General features: G+C 34.8%; 1 protein-coding gene across 1 annotated transcript; it reads right to left on the bottom strand.

The window, feature by feature from the left end:
* Positions 1 to 525: 525 nt before the first annotated feature.
* LOC124153914 (kanadaptin) lies at positions 526 to 19,500 on the bottom strand. Its single transcript, XM_046527314.1, has 9 exons — positions 18,651 to 19,500; positions 18,149 to 18,442; positions 15,825 to 16,002; positions 14,657 to 14,799; positions 12,320 to 12,480; positions 11,734 to 11,925; positions 8,323 to 8,538; positions 3,329 to 3,571; positions 526 to 2,439 (listed from the first exon to the last, which is right to left on the bottom strand). The coding sequence occupies exons 1-9, from the start codon at positions 19,348 to 19,350 to the stop codon at positions 2,326 to 2,328; spliced, it is 2,241 nt and encodes a 746-aa protein (XP_046383270.1). The 5' UTR covers positions 19,351 to 19,500; the 3' UTR covers positions 526 to 2,325.
* Between the last annotated feature and the right edge of the window lie 277 nt (positions 19,501 to 19,777).

Raw genomic sequence — 19,777 nt, 5'->3', positions numbered from 1 at the left:
ATCCATACTTGATCAAAATAAATACAAAATCTTCAAAAAAACATTTCAAGGTTCAGTTGCTAACAGGGGTGCCGACTTACAAAAAATATTGGGGGGCCCAAACCTTGCTCAGGTAAATTTTATAAGTAGTGAATTTTAAGTTTTTTAAGCATTTTAGAAGAGTCATATGATCAAAATTAGAACCCTGATCACTCGAATCTCGATATCTGGACACTCCAGGGAAAATTGACTAGCCTGACACATTTTTTCCTCACATCTGCAGCGAATTTTTGGGGGGGCTCGCGCCCCCTCAGGCCCCATGAAGTCGGCGCCACTGGTTGCTTAAGTTGCAAGGTTGTTTCATCTGATCTAGCAAAAGGAATGCATTTTATTTAAATTCAAGGTAAATGAATTCTATTTTTCTAAAGTGGCCACTGAAAATCACAGAATTTCATTGAATTATTCACTAATTAATGAAGTACTGTATAGTCTACTGAGTTTGGGGGTACACATCAATAATACAATAAAACCACATAATTTTCCTTCTCCTATAATTGCATCTCCAAATTGAAAATAAGCCTAGCATCAAAAAGTTAAATACTAGAATTGGAAATAAAATTACATTTGTATGCACAAGAAATCCACGAAAACATGAAAATGTAATTAATAAATAGCATAATACTAGCAGAAGCATCCAAATGCTTACGCTATCAAAATGTAACAGACACACCATTTCTATTCTCAATATAGTATGGCCTACAATAAATTTTATGCCAACATTCAACCTGAAATACATCAATTACCAATCACTACCGCAAAAATCTACTAAAAAATAGGGAATACTTAAATTTATTCTATTGCACCATACATTACTTTAGGTATTTTTAATGGCACCACACAAATTTTACAAAAATATGTTTTATAGCCAATATTTTAGCTGAGCGGAAAAATTAACTGTGGCAAAATGTAAGGCATACATGTTTAATACTATTGACAAAATCAATGCTTGGCACATAAATTATAAATGATTCAATCACTTTCGTATTAGATTGATTACCATAAATAGAGGTAAAAGATTTACTGATAGACTTACACTCCATACAGTAAAATTGAGAGGAGAAAAACATTGATAGAAATTTCTGATAATTTCTACAACCACTAATTCAAGCAATATATTACTTGAACTCTCAGCATAGCTTAAGCTTGGTTTAATGAAGAAATATCTAAGATATGTACCTTATATCCATCGGATAACTCAGGTAAAACACCAAAAATATTTTGTCACCATCAAAGAGCAATTATATGTATTGCCCTAAAATAAAAATATCTTTCGGCCAAATATTATTTTTGAAAATCCATATTAAGTACAATATTATAACAACTTTGTCATCTGGCAGTGCTGGGGCATTAATCTTTTTCACCATTATGCTTAAAATTATTGCCTACCACAGGGTACCCTCTACAGTATAAGTCTTTACAATGCAATAAATCAAATGGAAGTGGCTCAAACAATAAAAATATTTTAACATTCATTCCTAAAAGAAAATTGTCAACAATAAGTAATCAAAGACTGATTAGATGTTAGATGTTTATACACACCAACTAACTAGTGAATAGAATACAATTGGCATTTAACTGAAATTGATACACAAGAAAAAGTAATAATAAATGGAGAAAAAGTACTGAAAGAAACTTTAGTTTCATAGTTCATATGCTTCAAAATCCTGAGTGAGGCACTATCATAAATACTTTCATGAATACCCCACTGATAGATTTAGTATTACATTTGGGTGAGTAAGGCAAGTACTAAACCAACATGAAAGCCCTTAAAATATTTCACAATAGAAATAAGCAAAAGAATATTAAAAATTTCTGTGATGAAAACAAGGTTTATCTATGATAAGGGTAGTACTGAAAAACCAGTATCGAATTAATAATATTTTTACCACTTCACAATTCAACACAAAATAAAATGAAAACCTATCAAGAAATACCTCCTGTTATGGAAAAATTCCATAAATAGTTATTAAGAGCCTATTACTTCCATAGTTCTCGAGCTAAATAATTATCACCTTAGAATAACATTCAAATAAGGGAATACTACTACCATAAAGCACTATATTTATGGATGGAAAACTGACTTTGTCCATTCTTATTTAACTAAGGCTAATAAAGAAGAGGTTCCATTAAAGTTGAATACCTATAATTTCCCATGATTTAAAACACATTGAAAGGGTTGAGAGACCCTCTTCTAAGTCTGTCACTGTTGCATCTAGGTGCACACTTTTGAATTTCTAACACACATAAATGAGGTAGAATCCTGGAAGAAAACACTCTCACCCACAACTAATAGCCATACTTCTCATTTAGCTTAGTCCGCCCATCACCACTTTGATTTTCAGGAGGAACCCACATGGAGTAATCTTCCTCATCAACAGCTTCCTTATTTGCAACTTTTCCCTGAAAAAAGGCATTGATTTGAAAGAGCCAGAAGAATTTTATGCCACACTATACAATTGCAATGGAGTGTAACATAGGCTAATTCAGCATTAATCATGAAAACTCAATGTATAATAAGACCACAATAATCTGACCAATATAAATAGGCACTCGAACATGTAAGCTTACCACCTATAGGATGCTGGCTAAAAAAAAGGCTCTTTAGTCATGGCAAACATCACACAGCCTTTATACCAGTGTGGATTGGGTTACACTCAAAGTTATCATATAAATAACATTACATATTTCTATTTGTTACGCACCTTTCATGAAAATCTATGACTAACTAAAATAAAAACAGGATTTTAATGTTTGGAGACACAGCAACAAAACATAAAGAGTTTCTGTCCTGCATTGCAGCATAAACAAATACACTTGAAATATGCTATAGTTCACTCAGACCCACTATTCATGAAATTAAAAATTCAGTAAATGGGATGGAGGGATGAGCTCAGGCAAAAAAAAATGTACTCAAACAACTATTTTCTCATAACATTTAAAATAAAAAAAGCAAAAAGCAGCTGCCCATTTTTCATAAATTGGTGGCATCATTTTCAGTAAATTAATATGTCCAAATATCATAGCAAACATTAAATTTCGTCGGATTAAATTTATTTTTGTGGAAAATTGCAAATCATCTTTCATTATGAATCAATTCCACTCCATCTCGCTTGATTCCTCAAACTTTATTCATTCTCTAAAGATAGACACTGATATTATTCATCAATCCTTCATACAATTTGAATCCTAAATAAATCCTGACAAGCTTACTAAGTACCAAGTACAAGTGTGTACTGTGCTTATACGTAAGATGAATTTTGGGAGAAATGAAAAAGTGAAAGGCACTCACAGAACTCTTTCTGGCTTCCTTTTTCTCACGGGAGGCAACTGCTGCCTCTGAACAGTCATCATCATCCCAGTCTGGACGAGGTAATGGGGCTATAATCTTCCTCTTAATCCCAGTTTTCACCTTTTCTTCCACTTTAGCTTTACCTTTGCCACTATCATTATCAACTTTTCTTTCTTCAGACATTTCCTTGGGTACTGCAATCTCCTTTGGCGGTTTTTCACTTTTATCGGGCAAATCTGAAGCCTGAAAATGTGTGAGAATCGGTAATTAATCCATAATAATGTGTTACATTGATACAATGATAAGATTTTATTGCATTTAATTTAACGATGGAACAACATTTTACAATTAAGAGTTATGAATATCTGATTCATGAGACAACAAATTATTCATTCCAAAAGAAAATATCTGAATATGCGATAAATTTTCCAACGATGTAACATAAATTCGATTCATATTAAGGCAAAGTCTGTATTTGGCAAGTTTCATTTGATGATGAACTTGCAAAAATAATCTAGAAAGAAATGATAAAAGATGTACTTCAATGCAGATTAGCTACTGGACAAATTCCAAGTCCTGAAGACAACATCACAAAAATTGACTACCTGAATGAGTATTTTATGGAGAAGACCTACAAATAATAAAATTGTGAATTTACTATGTTTCCTACTAATCCATTCTATGGGTCCTACTAATCCTAAACTATAAATATGAATAAACTAATAGAGCACTCCTTTTTTGGCACAGATTCATAGTCATAATTAAATAGATACATACATACACGTAAATACAAAGCTTAGTCTACTTTGACTACTTAGTTTACTCGGACTTGTGTCACAGAAGATGTTGGAGTGGTGAAAAAAAGTCTTGATAAATTTATAAGATTTCTTCCATGGATGGGAACCGGGAAACTTTCGTAGCACTCAGCCATGAATAATACAGAGATCTCATTTGTGCCCCAGCTTTCATAATCTGTTGATTACTTTTTGATGAAAAGGGACATGCAATAGTTGCAAATGCAAAAACATGAATTTTAATACAAATTCTGGGGTTTCCCTGCAAATACACAAATTTCATGTAAATCACGATTTTCACCTATTCAAGCACGGCTTTCATCAATTTTTTCTTCTGCTCATTCTTTTCCCACAAGTGTTTTTTTGAGGCGTGTGTTTATGATATTTTGCTCTGATACGAGGATTTTTATAGCTTTCTTATCTAATTTTCAATAATATGTGGTATAATGAAAGTACTAGGCATCGTGGATCTAAAAGTATCAGCTAGAAATCAGACCGTAATATTTTCATGATATGTATAAAAATTTTACACAGCTCCATTCCATTGCATTAAAACTATTCCTGGAGAGGATGAACCATTAATAACAAAATGAAACTAGTAATTCATCTGATATATTCATGATGAACGTAAATAAACTCATTTAAAAATAATATGCACAAGACAGTTTTTGAAGAATGCCTTTCTTGTTGAAAGACATCAGAGGCCACTTTCAGACGAAATGACTTTTCTCCATCCAAGGCACAGCGCCGTGAATTCAGAGAGATGACTCTTCTGAAAGCGGCCTGAATTTTATGGTGCCATGCCATGAATGGCGGCCAGCAAAAGTTAGTTGCATCAGAAAGAAGCCTCAATGTAGCACTGCATGTATATCATGTCGTAGACAGCACGGCCCAGGAGTAGTGAATCTTCCACACCCAAATGAGTGGCTCGATAGACTCAAAAATGAGCCAGGCTTCCAGCATATAATGGATGAGGATATTTTTTGCTTGTTTTTATATCTTGACCAGTAAAGGTCAAAGGGGAGAGGAAGGGAGTAGGGGAAGTGAAGGCAGTGGGGGAGTGAAAGCAGATAGGAAGAGATTAGAGATCGCATGAGTCACAGCTAAGTACTTGCTAGAGTAGACAGATTGCTGATGTACACCCATGCCTCGTATTGCGCAATTTCGATATAGCGCAAATTCGTTCCTCGGGGAAACATCGCAACGAAGTGTAGCCTAATCAAAAAACTTAAACGCTCTCATGATAAAACGTGAACTTGCGCTAAGTACGCACGAAATTGCTATCATTTTACCTATATTAATAGTATTACTTGCCTCAAATCTTCTTTTTTGTTTATATATTAATCGAAATCCATTGCTGTGCAATGGCCAAAAGTATTACTCATCATTGGGTCCAGATAGCCGGCCTACCGAAGTAATTTATCTCGTCTTCTTAACAGAATGACAATAGTTAATTTAGATCATTAATTAAGCGTGGAGCTAGTGTAAATGAGTTTTTTTAAGCAATACGGTTTGAGACGTAATTTTGGCCATCATAGGAAATTGGGTCATCGGTATTCACGGGGGAGACATGGAGCGGTGGCCGAGTTGCGTATGAATAGCATCAACACATAACAGGGTCCGCTTTAGAGTCTCAAACACAATGGCTTCATTCCCTCCCAGCAGTTGTAGGCCCTCTGTGCCTCAGCAATACAGTTCAGCAGTAGAAGGTGATTTCCATAGAGCCATACAGAGTAAAAACCAAGAGAACAACAACAAAAAATAGGAATGCGGGTAGAAAAATCAAGAAGTTACCAAGGAAAACCATAAACCTAGAAGAGAAATTGAAAGAAGTCAATTGCTTTGAAAATGGAGAGTGTCAAAGCGATGCTGCACAGAAGTTTAAACTCACGATGCTTTATTCTGAATGAAGACGAAGTTAAAACATCAGTTAACTCAACCGCACCAATTTCATTCAAGGCATACGGAAAGTTCATTATGAATCTGTACAAAACAACGAGGGTGGTAATCGCTCCAAGACATTTAGTGAAAGCTCTGGTTGGTTCAAGAATTTTAAACGGCAAGCAGGATATCAGGTGGAAGCGATATCAGGTGAATCTGCAAGTGTTGACAGCCCAATCACCGCAACATTTTCTGATGAACTCCAAGCTGTGATTGAAAGTGGCTCCTTTCCTCCTCAACTAGTTTTTAGCGTTGACAAGACGATATTGTTTTGGAAAATAATGCATTCTTGTTCATTCATTTTCAGGGAAGGAAAACTTGGGTCAGGTTTCAAGGCATTTAAAGACTATTTCACGTAGCTGCTAATGCCTCAGAGGACTTCAAATTAAAATGATTTATCATTCATAAACTCCGCTAGCCATGAAATGGCATTCAAAGCAGCATTAGCCTGTCATTTCGATGAGAGACAAAAGGGCCTGGGTGACACAATAGTTGATTTTAGACTGGTTTGAAAAATTGTCAACTGCCGACAATGCATTACAAACCCCTGAGATAGCAGATGTTAGCCCACCCGCACGACAGGAGGAAATTTCAAAAGCACGTACAAATTTTTTTTCATCATGAATAAAAGTCTTTAAATGCATGCCTACTATTTTAAAAGATATTTTAAACAATAAACATTTATACAGATAAGGTATTCTACGGCTATTCATGGGAATATATATGGTTTCGAGGAAATTAGATACCCAACACCTATGCTACCAGGAATGCATCCCTATCTTCCCAATGTTAAAACGCTCTCGTATAATGCAAATTCATATAGTGCAAAGACTCCAAGGAACGCATCCCTAGCACTATATGAGGCATGGGTGTATATGGAGCAGTGAGAATATGAGTACAATGACATTGACACTGCTAAAAAGTGAAGAAAGTTGTCAATGAGTCCTTGAAGCAATCTAAACTGACATACTAAAAACATAAATAATAAAATATTGTTTTATTTATATAAATTATGAACACTGTAAAAAATGAAAGTGAAAGTTTAGATTATCTGTGCTTTCTAATTATGTAGATATTCATACCGCTTTACCATCATTAGCTCGTATAGCCGGAAGTCAACTGTGCCGATATAACCTTATATAGCTGAAATTGAGTAACTAAGTAATTCAAATTTTAAAAATATATAGCCTTTGATAAAAATAAAATAGCAATCAAGCTAGAAAAACAAGGATTATCATTTCATGAAAAAAATACAATCAGAAAATAGGTATTTTTATCCTCTTCGGCAGGGAAATTTTGATACAGTAGATTCCGTTTAATGGGTCCACCGGTTACTTGGGGCAGCCGCTTAACACGTTGCGTACGGATGGCGAGAATTCTCGTCATTTTTTTCCTGATTGTTCCAGACGGATGACGAAGATTCTCGTCATTTAGCCGCGTCAACCTAAACAATTTTAAAGCGTACAATACGTATTCGCTTGCGACATGCTTTAAAATTGTTTAGGTTGACGCACCTAAATGACGAGAATCTTCGTCATCCGTCTGGAACATTTGGGAAAAAAAATGACGAGAATTCTCGCCATCCGTACACAACGTGTTAATTGGGGCAGATTTTGAAGAACAGAACCCAATAGAGGAATATCCCAGAGCATTCTCCGCTTAATTGGGACAGCATGCCGCTTTATTGGGCCATGAGTCGGCCACATAGACTCTATACTCGTGAAGAAATTAAATTTTTTTGATTTCAGAATACTATTTTTTAATATTTTCCTCCTTTAATTTACTCTTATTTTTCACAAATAATTTTATTCTTGCCCTATTTTGAAAGCTCTTGTTGTTATACTATCCGCAAGAGGATAAGACTTTTCTTTAATAGGACTTAGTAAAAGACACTCATTCATTGTCGCCCGAGGCTGTGAAAAATATTTTTAACAAAAATGTTATAATTATTTAAAATGATAATAAATTAACTCAACTCGCTGATTTATTAATCAAATTAATGTTTTAATAAACTTGTGTTGCATTATAAACATTCTTTAGTCTTCTTTCTATCATTTCAACGCTTGTTTATGCCCATATACAGGATAGTTCACCTAATTGGGGCAGCCGCTTTATTGGGGCAAAAATCACAAGTCCCGATATGTCCCAATTAACCGGAATCTACTGTACTTCAAAATCTGTTTTGATTCTCATACACTACAAATTTTTTTTCATAAGGATACTGGAAATAACTTAATTTGTAGCATTCAAAGTTCCTACCTCATCAACCTTTTCCTCCAAAGACTCTGCGACTTCTTCAGTAGAAGAAGAAAAACTGGATGGATGTTCTTCCTTAGCTTCTTTCTCAGCTTCATCTTTCTGTGATTTTTCGGGAACAACATTTGAACTTGGCATCCCAGGCATACTCACAGGACAGGCAATTTTAATTAGTTTGCTAAGGTGTACCTCTTCCTGCTTCAGTTCAGCCAAGTCCACCTGTGCATGGATAATATATTCAAAATAAATTACTTGAACAAAATATGCTAATCACACCCATCATCAATTATTATGAATACTAAACATTTAAAATTTTGACAAACCCATAAACAAAATACCTACATTATTCAAAATGTAGAAGATCAATAATACAATGCAAAGATTAAGTACACAAAGAAAATGTAAGAATTATATAGAATTACCCCAAATTAAATAATGATACAAATACATAATAAGAATACATGAGTATAACAACTGTAGCCTCAAGAGATGTTGCTGTCTATTTTCTATTATTATTCGGTGGCATCATTAGGGAGGTTGAAGCACCTTTAGGGCAAGCATTAATGATATACTAAATCATCAACCACATAAGAGCCTACCTCACCTTCAAATCCCTATATCATATGAAACCCTATATTCAGTCCCTATTTTTAAATTTTTTACACTGAATGAACAACATGGCTTTTATGCTGGTCACTCTACCACTACAAATTTGATTTCCAATCAGAATTATGTCCTAAAAGCCTTTCATGCTAGTTTGCAAGTCAATGCCATATACATGGATTTTAGCAAAGCATTTAGTATTAATCATCTGATAAGTAAACTCTAGGCTTAAGGTATTTCTAGGAACTTGTTAAAATGGTTTTATTGCTACCTTCATGAGAGAAAGCAGGCTGTGAGAATAAAATTATAACTTTCAAATACATTCAATATCACCTCTGGAGTCCCTCAGGGATCTCATTTGGGACCTTTCTGTTTGATTAGTTCATAAACGGTATTGCAGGTACAACCCAGTATGTCCAATTTCTCCTATCTGCTGATGATTTAAAACTCTATCTACAAATTAAATCCTTAACTGATTGCCATTTCTCACAAAATACCTTCAATCAATTATCCAACTGGTGTACTCTCAATGCCTTGGAACTCAATGTCAATAAGTGTAACTGTATGTCATTCAACAGAAATAATATGCCTGTGTCATTCAAGTATATCATCAAGAATACACCTCTCTGCTGAACTATGGAGATCAAGGATTTGGGCATATTATGTATTTGCTTTTGGCAAACACATTGACACTATTGCTAAAAGAGCTATTAAAATTCTAGGGTTCATATCAGATTTACCAGATTTATTTTAGATGTAATCTGCATCAAATCACTATTTACCATGCTTGTGTTTCCTATTTTGGAATATGGCAGCATTGTGTGGTCACCATTTTATAAGTGCCATATAAATATGCTTGAAAAAGTTCAAAGATGTTTTATTAGGCTATGCATGCACAAAGTCAGTGCTGACATCAATAATATCTCTTAACCTGATGCATACACGGACTTAGAATTCAACTCTATCTTCACAATGCATCATGGCAGATATGATGTTCTTACACAAGTTATTAAATAATAATATTTCGATTTCCGAATTTTTTGAACTAGTATCCCTACAAATACCATCTCATGCTACTAGAAGCAAGTCTTTATTCCATAGTGAATTTTATAGATGCAATTATACATACCACAGCCCTATTGCTAGGATTCTGAGATAAGGAAATGAACTTCCTCCTGAAATTGCCATTTTTGCCAAGGCTACGAAGTTTAAGCAATATTTGAGGAACAATCTTAATCAGATATGAAGTTTTTTCCTTTAATGTTTTGTCCTATTCATAATGTCGTTTTGATGCATAGATATTTTATTTTAATCTTTATTTTTAATTTGGTTCTCTTGATGTTGTATACATATCATTTCTTAATAATTAATGGGTAGTTTCACATGCACGTGCAATATGTGTAATTACGTATTTTTTGCATTAAATAAATCCGCAACCAAAAGATTGCCACGGCATCAAAACCTCTTTGGCCAATGCCTATGTCCTCACTTGAAAAAACGAAAATCAATCAAAAAGGCAGTGATGAAGAACGAGATTCACAGAAAATGAATTTCATCGGCCAAGTAAAATTTCATCGGCCAAAAGAAAATAAAAATAAATACATTAACGACAAGAATGGGATTCATTCCACAGAGAACTTCATAGGAACCTCATTAGCATCATTGATAACTGTATATTCTTTAATTTCCACCTCCATTAAGGTTCTCATACTGATAGTAAAGCTAATAGTAACGAATAAGTACGAGTTGGCAAATATACTTGAATTTATTGACATCTTAAAAAAGGTATAAGCTATTCAGTCTTGTTAGCACATCCATTTCCCATGGTGATCATTATCTTTTTTCCAAAGAAATCCATCTCACAGTAAATTCAGCCTTTATGTATTCTTAGATAGTGAATTTCTATTTTCTGCAATACTTTAAAGTCATCTAATCACAACTAATACAATGCCTGCCATAAACTACCTAATTTTTATTCTGAGCCCATATTGGCCCTAGCTGACTTGTTAAATGAATAAGGGGGCTGTATGTACTGTTATTGTGCTTTCAAATAGAAATATGGAATGCTTAGTACTTTTTTAAAAATACATAACGTCTACTCACTTATTTGAGACACTTGTAATCTCTTCAAATGCAAGTGTTATGTCCTGAATAATGCATTCAAAGTAAATATGCTGATTATATTCACTTCCATCCTATTTTTTGTCTAAAAACAGAACATGGTGCAGTCAAGGTATTTCAACAGCCTTATAGTTTGCCATTTTCTTGTACGTAGTGCAGCATGCACTTAATTTATCTTGAGTTGTAAATTAAAATAACCAAGTCTAAGTGCAATTATTTTTAACATACGAGTAAGTTTATGGAGAAATTTTTGAAGCTTTTAGTATCACATTCAATAGTTGTAAATACAACTCCACGCTAATCACCTTTGAAATACATGGCTGTCCAGTGGAAGTTTCATAATTTGATAGCTAAATTTCAGTTTTATAATTTGATACTTAAACTTGACAGTGATATGAGTACAAGAATAATTAACTCCATGCCAAATGATACAATCCTAAGACCATAACTATAATTCTAAGAATTTTGCGAGAAAGATAGGAATAATTATTTAACATTGCACAATTTCTTGAGATAGACTGAAAAGCTTTTTTTAGAAGAAATAATCAGTTGACAAGTGATCTGTAACGTCACGACTTCAACAGTCCAAAGTCATACTTTATGTAAAACAATTGCAAAAAATTTTAATGTGATATTTATTCAAATGTTGACTCATACCATTAATCTCCAGAAGAAATAGAAACCACTCACCTTCAGACGCCTAAAGTTGACTTTATCCATAGATGATTTGTCAGTCAAAGTGGACATGAATGCATCCAAGGTATCTGCTTCATCTCCTTCATTTTTCTTGTCCCTGGAACCTTTTGATTTCCCAGTTCTTTCCTCTTCCAAAGCTTTCTCTGTATTTTCAATCTTCTTCAATACCTCTTGGTGCTTTTCAAGCTGTAACACAATAATATAAGGTCATATATTATTAAAAACTTAATTATCACACTCTGAAAAAGTAAACACATACACTACTGCCTAGTAGAGTGAGAAATAATATAGAGGATATTCAACAGCCAATAAAATCTACCAAACAAAAAGCTAATTTATTAGCACAAAATGAAAGCTAGACGTAAATAACCTTAGTTATAAAATTCCTCCGGTCATATTAAAATTTTGTTCCAATAAAAGGTTAAAGAGAGTGAACTTGTGTATTCCATTGCAATTTTTCAATTCCAGGTTGGAAAGTAACAATGCTAAAAAATAATCTCCCATCATTTATGCAGGAATTATTAAAGTAAAAAATGTGGAGTTTTAATTTTTGGGTATTTGGAGTACATAATTCACTAACCAGAGACTCATATGTCTCGGCCTTTGTTTTCAGTTTCCCAGCAGTAATCATCCTCTTTTCTCGTTTTCTCTCAACAGTTCCAGTCCGGTCCAAGAATGTATCCTCGTCACTATCATAAAAATCATCTTCCTCCCAATTGCGTGCTTTCCGTTTTTTGCTTTCTGCAACCATACAGCATTACAATGATTATTTTCAACAACATATTTCATGAACCACTAAATTAGAAATGAGAAAAATTTCAACTTATGTACACAACTTCCTCTAATAAATTCTATGGAATTGCTAAATTGATGATATGATTGATAGAGGTTTTATAATAAGCATGTTTAATCTGGATGGTTGAGAAAATAAAACTAAAAAGTAGAGATGGGTCGAATAGCAGATTTCTCGAATTCGAATATAGAATTCGAATATTAAATCATTGCTCGAATATTCGAATACCTCGAATACTAAATGATGAATGCTGGAATGTTTGACTCAGTTGCCTATGCAGCAGGCAACACAAGATTTTGGGGAGTAATTTTGATTTCCTTAAAATGATTCGAACAGGAATTTAGCTGATTAATGAATAATTTAATTTTATGGAAACAATTGGGCATATAATTAATTCAACTAACATCGCTTTACCCCCACTCCTGCTGCCAAGTGCTAGCTGACAATCTGAGGCATTTTGCAAAATACAAGCTCTTTTCCACCGGATTTTCTTCAATTATTTTCAGTCCATCTTTGGGAGTTCTCACGAGATAAGAAGATGAATTGGAATTGCTATCAGGGAGAAACCAAATATTCTGAGAAAATATCCTTTTGTCTGTGACTGTAACAATAAAGATTTATAGCACCACTCATAAATTGTAACTTGATATATGTTTTCGGAAAAAAATACCGCATCAACTTCCGAGAAGCTCTGCTGCTCATATCGAGTTTCGCCAGAATGCTAAGTCTCCGTCGTGTTTTGACATTTATTTCTTTGCGTAAAATGCTTAAATAAACTCAGAAATACGTCGTGTTTGGTCTTATTCTTTTTGAAATTACGCGTACATTACTAATATTTCAATTCAATAAAGGTATAACATCAATTGACGAAAGTCATTCTTAGACACCCTTTGTGCTAATAGATGACTCATGCAGCGGTTGACCTCCACAGAAATGGGGAACTTCGAAGCTGGTAGGAAAAAAAAGGTCAGTGGGGGAGGAAAGGGAGGGCCCGAAACACGTTTCTATTGTTCTCGCGTATTTTTTCGAAGCTAAGGTCTTCGTAATATGATCCCTGTGCGAGCTGTGACCTTTTTTTTATTTCGAAGAAGACGAAAGCCTCAGAGGGGGCTAGTGCTGAATGGACAGGGATACCGGATCTAGGGAAATGCGCTAATGTAAGTATCCCACGGTACTCACACAGCTGTTGACCTCCAGAAATGGGGAACTTCGAAGCAGGTAGCCAGAAAAAGGTCAGTGGGTGAGAAAAGGGGGGAGGGCGTGAAACACGTTTTTATTGCTCTCGTAACTCGATATTTTTTTCGAAGCAGGGGTCTTCGTAATGCGATTCCTGCGCGATCTGGGACCTTTTGTTTGATTTCGGAGAAGAGGAAAGCTTCAGAGTGGGTGAGGCAAGTGCTGAATGGAGGGGGATAGCGGATCGTGGGAAATGACCTAAGGTTGCTATCCCACGGCACTGAGGTTCTCCTGGTGGGGGGAATCGGGGATTTTCGGATTTTTTCACCCGACCATTTTCGGTTCCCCTCGTCGAACTCTTTTCACCGCTAAAATCCACGAATATAATGTAATTCGTCAACTTGCGTAAAACGGCGCTGCGAGAACTAAACGACTAGAGTTCTCTTCATTTTTCCGAGTCAACTACCAACGATGTGCGTGCGACATTGTATGACGCGAAATTCGAGGTATTCGAGGCGGTACTTTTCGCATAACTATTCGAAACCTCGAATATCGAATACTTTCTAATATTCGAGGTATTCGAGTATTCGCGGATACTATTCGCACATCTCTACTAAAAAGATAAACTATAAAGCAAGGGTCAACACCACTGCATAAATCTGAATGGGATGGCCCAGCGGTTAAACTGTACTGCATTCCACAAAATTTAACTTAAATATGGCTTCAAAAATTATCATTAAAATATTTCTGGATTTGCTAATAATGTTATAAGAAACATAAGGGATCTACACCATCACAAGACCTTTTAGGCAAGTTAAAGTGGTCATTATATGATTAATTTTTTTTGCCCTTTACATTACATTTGAATGTGTTTTCTGTGATGTAGAGTATTGTAATAAACATATAAAATGTGCATAGACCTTATATTGAGCCTAAACAAATAATTACCATGAGTAGCCTGTCTAAGGAGTCCCATCCGATCCAAAATCCTACACGCTTCCAGGGCACACTGCACCACTGCCTCCTTTTTCTTTCCCTTGACAAGAGCTTCAGCAACCAATGGTTTTCCACGGGCGTCATCAACCGGTAACCTGTTCATTAACCAGTTATAAATAGACTTTTTAATGATGAGGTTGAGTGACCAAAGGAAATTTTCCACTATTGCCGAAATTTTTAAAATGCAGGTTAGTAATATTATTATATTATATAATATAGTTATTGTAGAAATGGAGGTAGTAGTTATAAATTTTAAACTGGTAGAAAATAGCATTTGTTCTTCAAACTTCTTATGCTGAAATTCCACACTAACATACCTGAGTCATCAAAAACTGATAAGCATTTGTCATTATGAATAATGGATAAAGTAAATATAAAAACACACAATCGGTCACCCAAAGAAGGTATACAACATGTTCACATATTAAAGATTTTCTTCTTTCTCCGACTGAAAGGCAGACAGGGTCTTACAGATAAAATCATTAAAATAATGTTATGCATCGCATCGGCTTTTTTCATTCAGGTGTACATTAGAATCATTAATCCTGTCGAGATGGTGGAGTTTTCGGCTTAGCATGACTGATGCACTGAGCTGCAAGAGACTCTTTTATCCCCTGGTACAGAGCATTTTTGCGAGACACTCGTTAAGAACAGTCTCGAGGATAATCACAAGCTCTCAGCTCCAACCTTTTTCGACCCCTCCCAGCGGGGACTCCACATTATCTCGAACTCCGAGAGTAGTTGTGCTCCCTCCTTTCCGGGTTTACGACCCTACCTGTGGCATTGGTTTGCGGTCAACTTATGGATTGCTTATATGTATTTGGCACATGGATAATTGTTGCTTGCACGTAAATTGCAGACTTTGAATTGAATTCCTCATTTTTTTCTGAGCATTTTCAAATTTTAAATTAAGTTCTAATGCACTAAATTGATTTTAGTACTTATTACAATAAATTTTCATGATTCCAGCATCAAAAAACAACACAAATAGAAATGACAAAAATCAAGGTTTAGTACTTTATGACAAAAGGTTGAAAAGAAAATCAGTAAAAGAATATGTAACTTCAATAAAATCCCTATGGTAAGTTCCAAATAAATTTCATCCAAATGGTATGCTCACCTAACCTGGCAGAGAAATTGCCCAAAACTCTTTTCCTCCACTTCATATTCAAGCTCTTCACCTTCCCTCTCGAACCATCCTCTCAGTGTTTTCTTTGGATCATCCAAATACAATTCCTCGTTTTGAGTGGCAGCAAAAGGATTTTCAGTCAAATCAGTTTCCTCATCAGCATCTTCTCCTACAAAATCAAACCCCAAAATATGTACATCACAGAATGTAAAACGGAAATATTTAGAAGACTTGACAGGAAGGGTAGCATAATTTCAAAGAGGTTTATGATGAAATACACATTCAAATTCAGGATTATATACTTTGATTATAAATGACTTTTGATGCAAGTCATTTCTTCCATTGACAAATTATTTTTATCACATTCCAGGACAAAAATATTTTTATACAATCGTTATCAAGGAAAAATAGCATAACTTCATGACAGATGTTATACCACGAAATATTTGAAAATGACATCATTCATAAATGGATAGAATGATGAGAACATTTCATTGTACCTAAAGCATTCAAGGTATTAGGTAAAATATAGAAATTTTGTTTTTAAAAAAATTTGGTTTTCAATGGATTGACAATAAAATATAGCATAATTAAATGAAAATAACTCCATAATTTCCATTATCAACCTGAATCATAAGACCATATATCCTATTCCATTTATAGGGATAACTCTAATGATATCTTGAATATTTATTAAAAAATACTGCTTGAGGTGAACTATAACATAGTTCAGTAATAGCTCTCCAGACACAGAAACTCTTTACTTTTCCCATAATTGAACATGTCTTTTCCCAATCATGAAATATTATTCAGCCAATCGGGGCACAAAGATAACAACGACCAATTGCAGTTGAACTTTGATAGTATATCCTAATGGAAGGGACTACCCTAATGGATAACCAATAAAGACAGATAATCGTTTCAAGATCATTTTCTTATCAATTTTCACCTTTTTTCCTGTTCCATGCTTTAACTACATCTACTGAGCTCCCCTAGTAGAAAAAAGTGTGTTCATTCAGTGTTCTTTTTATGTTCATTTAATGTTCAAATTGTGTTCCTTCTATGTTCACCGAATGTTCTTTTTATGTGTTTTGTGACAGAAAGAACATAAAAAGAACACAAAATGAACACTCGTCTGTGAACATAAAAAGAACATAATTTGAACACAAAATGAACACTTTTTTGAACATCAAAAGAACACAAAATGAACATAAAAAGAACATTTTGTTGAACAACAAAGAAAAAGCTTTCACGGAAGTCCCATCATTACCATGAACACTTTCACATCTTTGTGAATCAGATGTCAGTGTTTGGATAAGTTTCAAATCATTTTATTTCCACCTTTTTTTATTAGAAACGAACTTATTCACATAAGCCAAATGCTCAGGCCTTATCCCTGTTTAGTATGCAATAAAGTACATATTGAGAGTGTTTTCAGGTGTTCCTTGATTGCATTCTCGGATCGTTCAATGTCCATTTTTTGATGATATGCCTTCATTTAGGGATAATTTTCCCGGAAATTCATTATTTTAAATTTCTAGAAATATTATGGAAAACTGCTAAAAAATACAGTTTTGTGGATTTCAAGATGGCGAAATTCAAACTCATTTTTGGTAGACAAAGTCTCCAAAATCATCTGTAATACTTGTTTTATGTAAAGCTACTTGTCATGACACATGAACTGCAGTTATCCACAATCACCTCCAAGGAATGAGAATTTTTACACTGGTTTATTTTAAAGAGCAACAAAGAAAAATGTTCATTTTGTGTTCAACATAGTGAACATAAAATGAACATATAAAAAAATGTTCAATTTGTGTTCACCATGGTGAACATAAAATGAACACAAAGTGAACATAAAATGAACGCATAAAAAAATGTTCATATTGTGTTCACCATGGTGAACATAAAATGAACTCAAAGGGAACACAAAATGAACATAAAGAAAAATGTTCATTTTGTGTTCACTGAGATGAACATAAAAAGAACATAAATTGAACATCAAAAGAACACACCAAGAAATTGGTGAACATAAAAGAACACCAAAAGAACATCAAAAGAACACTTGAACACTGAATGAACATATAAAGAACACCAAAAGAACACAATTTTTTCTACTAGGGTCATTACACTAAAAAACAATCATATTTTGGAGGTAATAGGTAACAGAGAGAAGGTATTTGTTTGAAAGGACTGGTTAGAGAAGTTATATAGAAAAAAAATATAAATTAAAGGGCAATGAAAATTGACATCTCAGATAGTTTTGTCAAAAACTAATGAAGACATTATTTCAGGATAACAATGAAATATCTTACCAAGCCCCCAATCTACACCATGGTCTTCCTCCTCCCCCTTAACACTTGAGCTCATTCCTTCTTCTATTTGTTTTAGCTTTTTCTGCAAGGCTTCTTCCTTCAGTTCAGTTATGCTCTTTTCTGACTCAGCTTCTGCATCTGACTGAGGACCGACCACTATGTAGGATCTGGTACTGCCGCCAAACTTTACCATATATCCAACGCGCAATCGAATATATCTTTGTTTTGGTATTATCTGCTTGTTGACAAACGTTCCATGAGTACTTCCCAGGTCATATATATAGAGACCGGCATCTGACGAACAAACCAAATCGTGAATGAAGGCATAACACTTGATAACACAAAACAACAAACTGAGAAAAGTCTAAACAGTAAACAATATGTGGAGTAAGGTAAAATATAGCAATTTGTATGAGAAATTACGCCTTTAGGCAGAAGAAATACACCCTGTAATGCTCATTTTTGAAGTACCTTTACATCATCTTAAGTTTCAAGATCTTACCTTTGTACCGATCACCTTCATCATCCGATTTCGCTTTGTGTTGTAGAACTGCATGATGTCGTGAAATTGTAGGATGTCCCAAACACACATCACAATTCGATTGCCGACCAAACACAAAAAATGGCTTTGAAGACAAATCTACATTTTCAATTATTGCTCCAGATTTTAAAACCTCTAGAGAATACGGCTCTTCCAGCAGTGAACTCCATGTGGGTTCAGTGTACGGAATGGGCACTGAATTTTCTCGCTTAGGGGTAGATATTACAGAGCTCTTGCGTTTTTTCTCTTCATTTTTTGCGACTTTATCGTCACTAACTTGAGGATCGCTAGACACATCGCTTGGCCGAGCTTTTAAGGGTTTACTCTTACTTCCCGTGACCAAAGGTTTTTTAAATGGCTCCGAAGCTGCGTCTTGTTGAACTGTGGAGTCGACTGTCTCACTCTTCTGCGAAGCATTTGGTGAATCATCACAAACTGAACGCTTACACTCATTTTGGTCACTAACATCATTAGAATTTACATCACTATCCGCCGAAATCTCCTTCAAACTATCTTCCTTAGGAGTGACACGATCATTAAGTGGTTCTTCAGGCATTGATGGGGCATTTTCTTGGGGATCTTTCGAATTTTCGTACGCTTCGACGTTCGGTTGCAGCTCGGGCTGCTTATTTTTATCTTCGTCAGTGGTGTCCACCTCCATTGAGGAGAAATATGATAATCTTCTTGAAATGTTACAGTTCTCCCTCAAGAACCTTCACTTACTTTAAATAACACGCGGTTTCTGTGATGTAAACAACACAGAGAATCGCTAGATCGCTGTTTTCACCCCCTCCAATTCAAAGAGCTCCGTTCCGACTGGAGGGGTGGCAAGCCGGTGAACAAAGATGGCCGATTTCCGCAGGATTAAGAAATACGAATGAGAGGGAAATGCGAATTCATGCTAGGCATATAAACATGCATTTAGGGCTATGATCCGACAAAAGCAATGATAAGGGTGCTTCACGATGACTTCATAATTTATTTGGGAGGATATGACTTAAAGTTTTTGAGGAGAGGGTGAATTCTAAATTTCTGAGTTTTCACTCCCAAAATGCAGTGTGTACAACAAAGCGTTGTACACAGCCATA

The sequence above is a fragment of the Ischnura elegans genome, chromosome 2 (assembly GCF_921293095.1).
Source record: "Ischnura elegans chromosome 2, ioIscEleg1.1, whole genome shotgun sequence".
Taxonomy (NCBI): domain Eukaryota; kingdom Metazoa; phylum Arthropoda; class Insecta; order Odonata; family Coenagrionidae; genus Ischnura; species Ischnura elegans.
The sequence above is the reverse complement of the archived record's forward strand: the minus strand, read 5'-3'. Positions and strand labels throughout refer to the sequence as shown.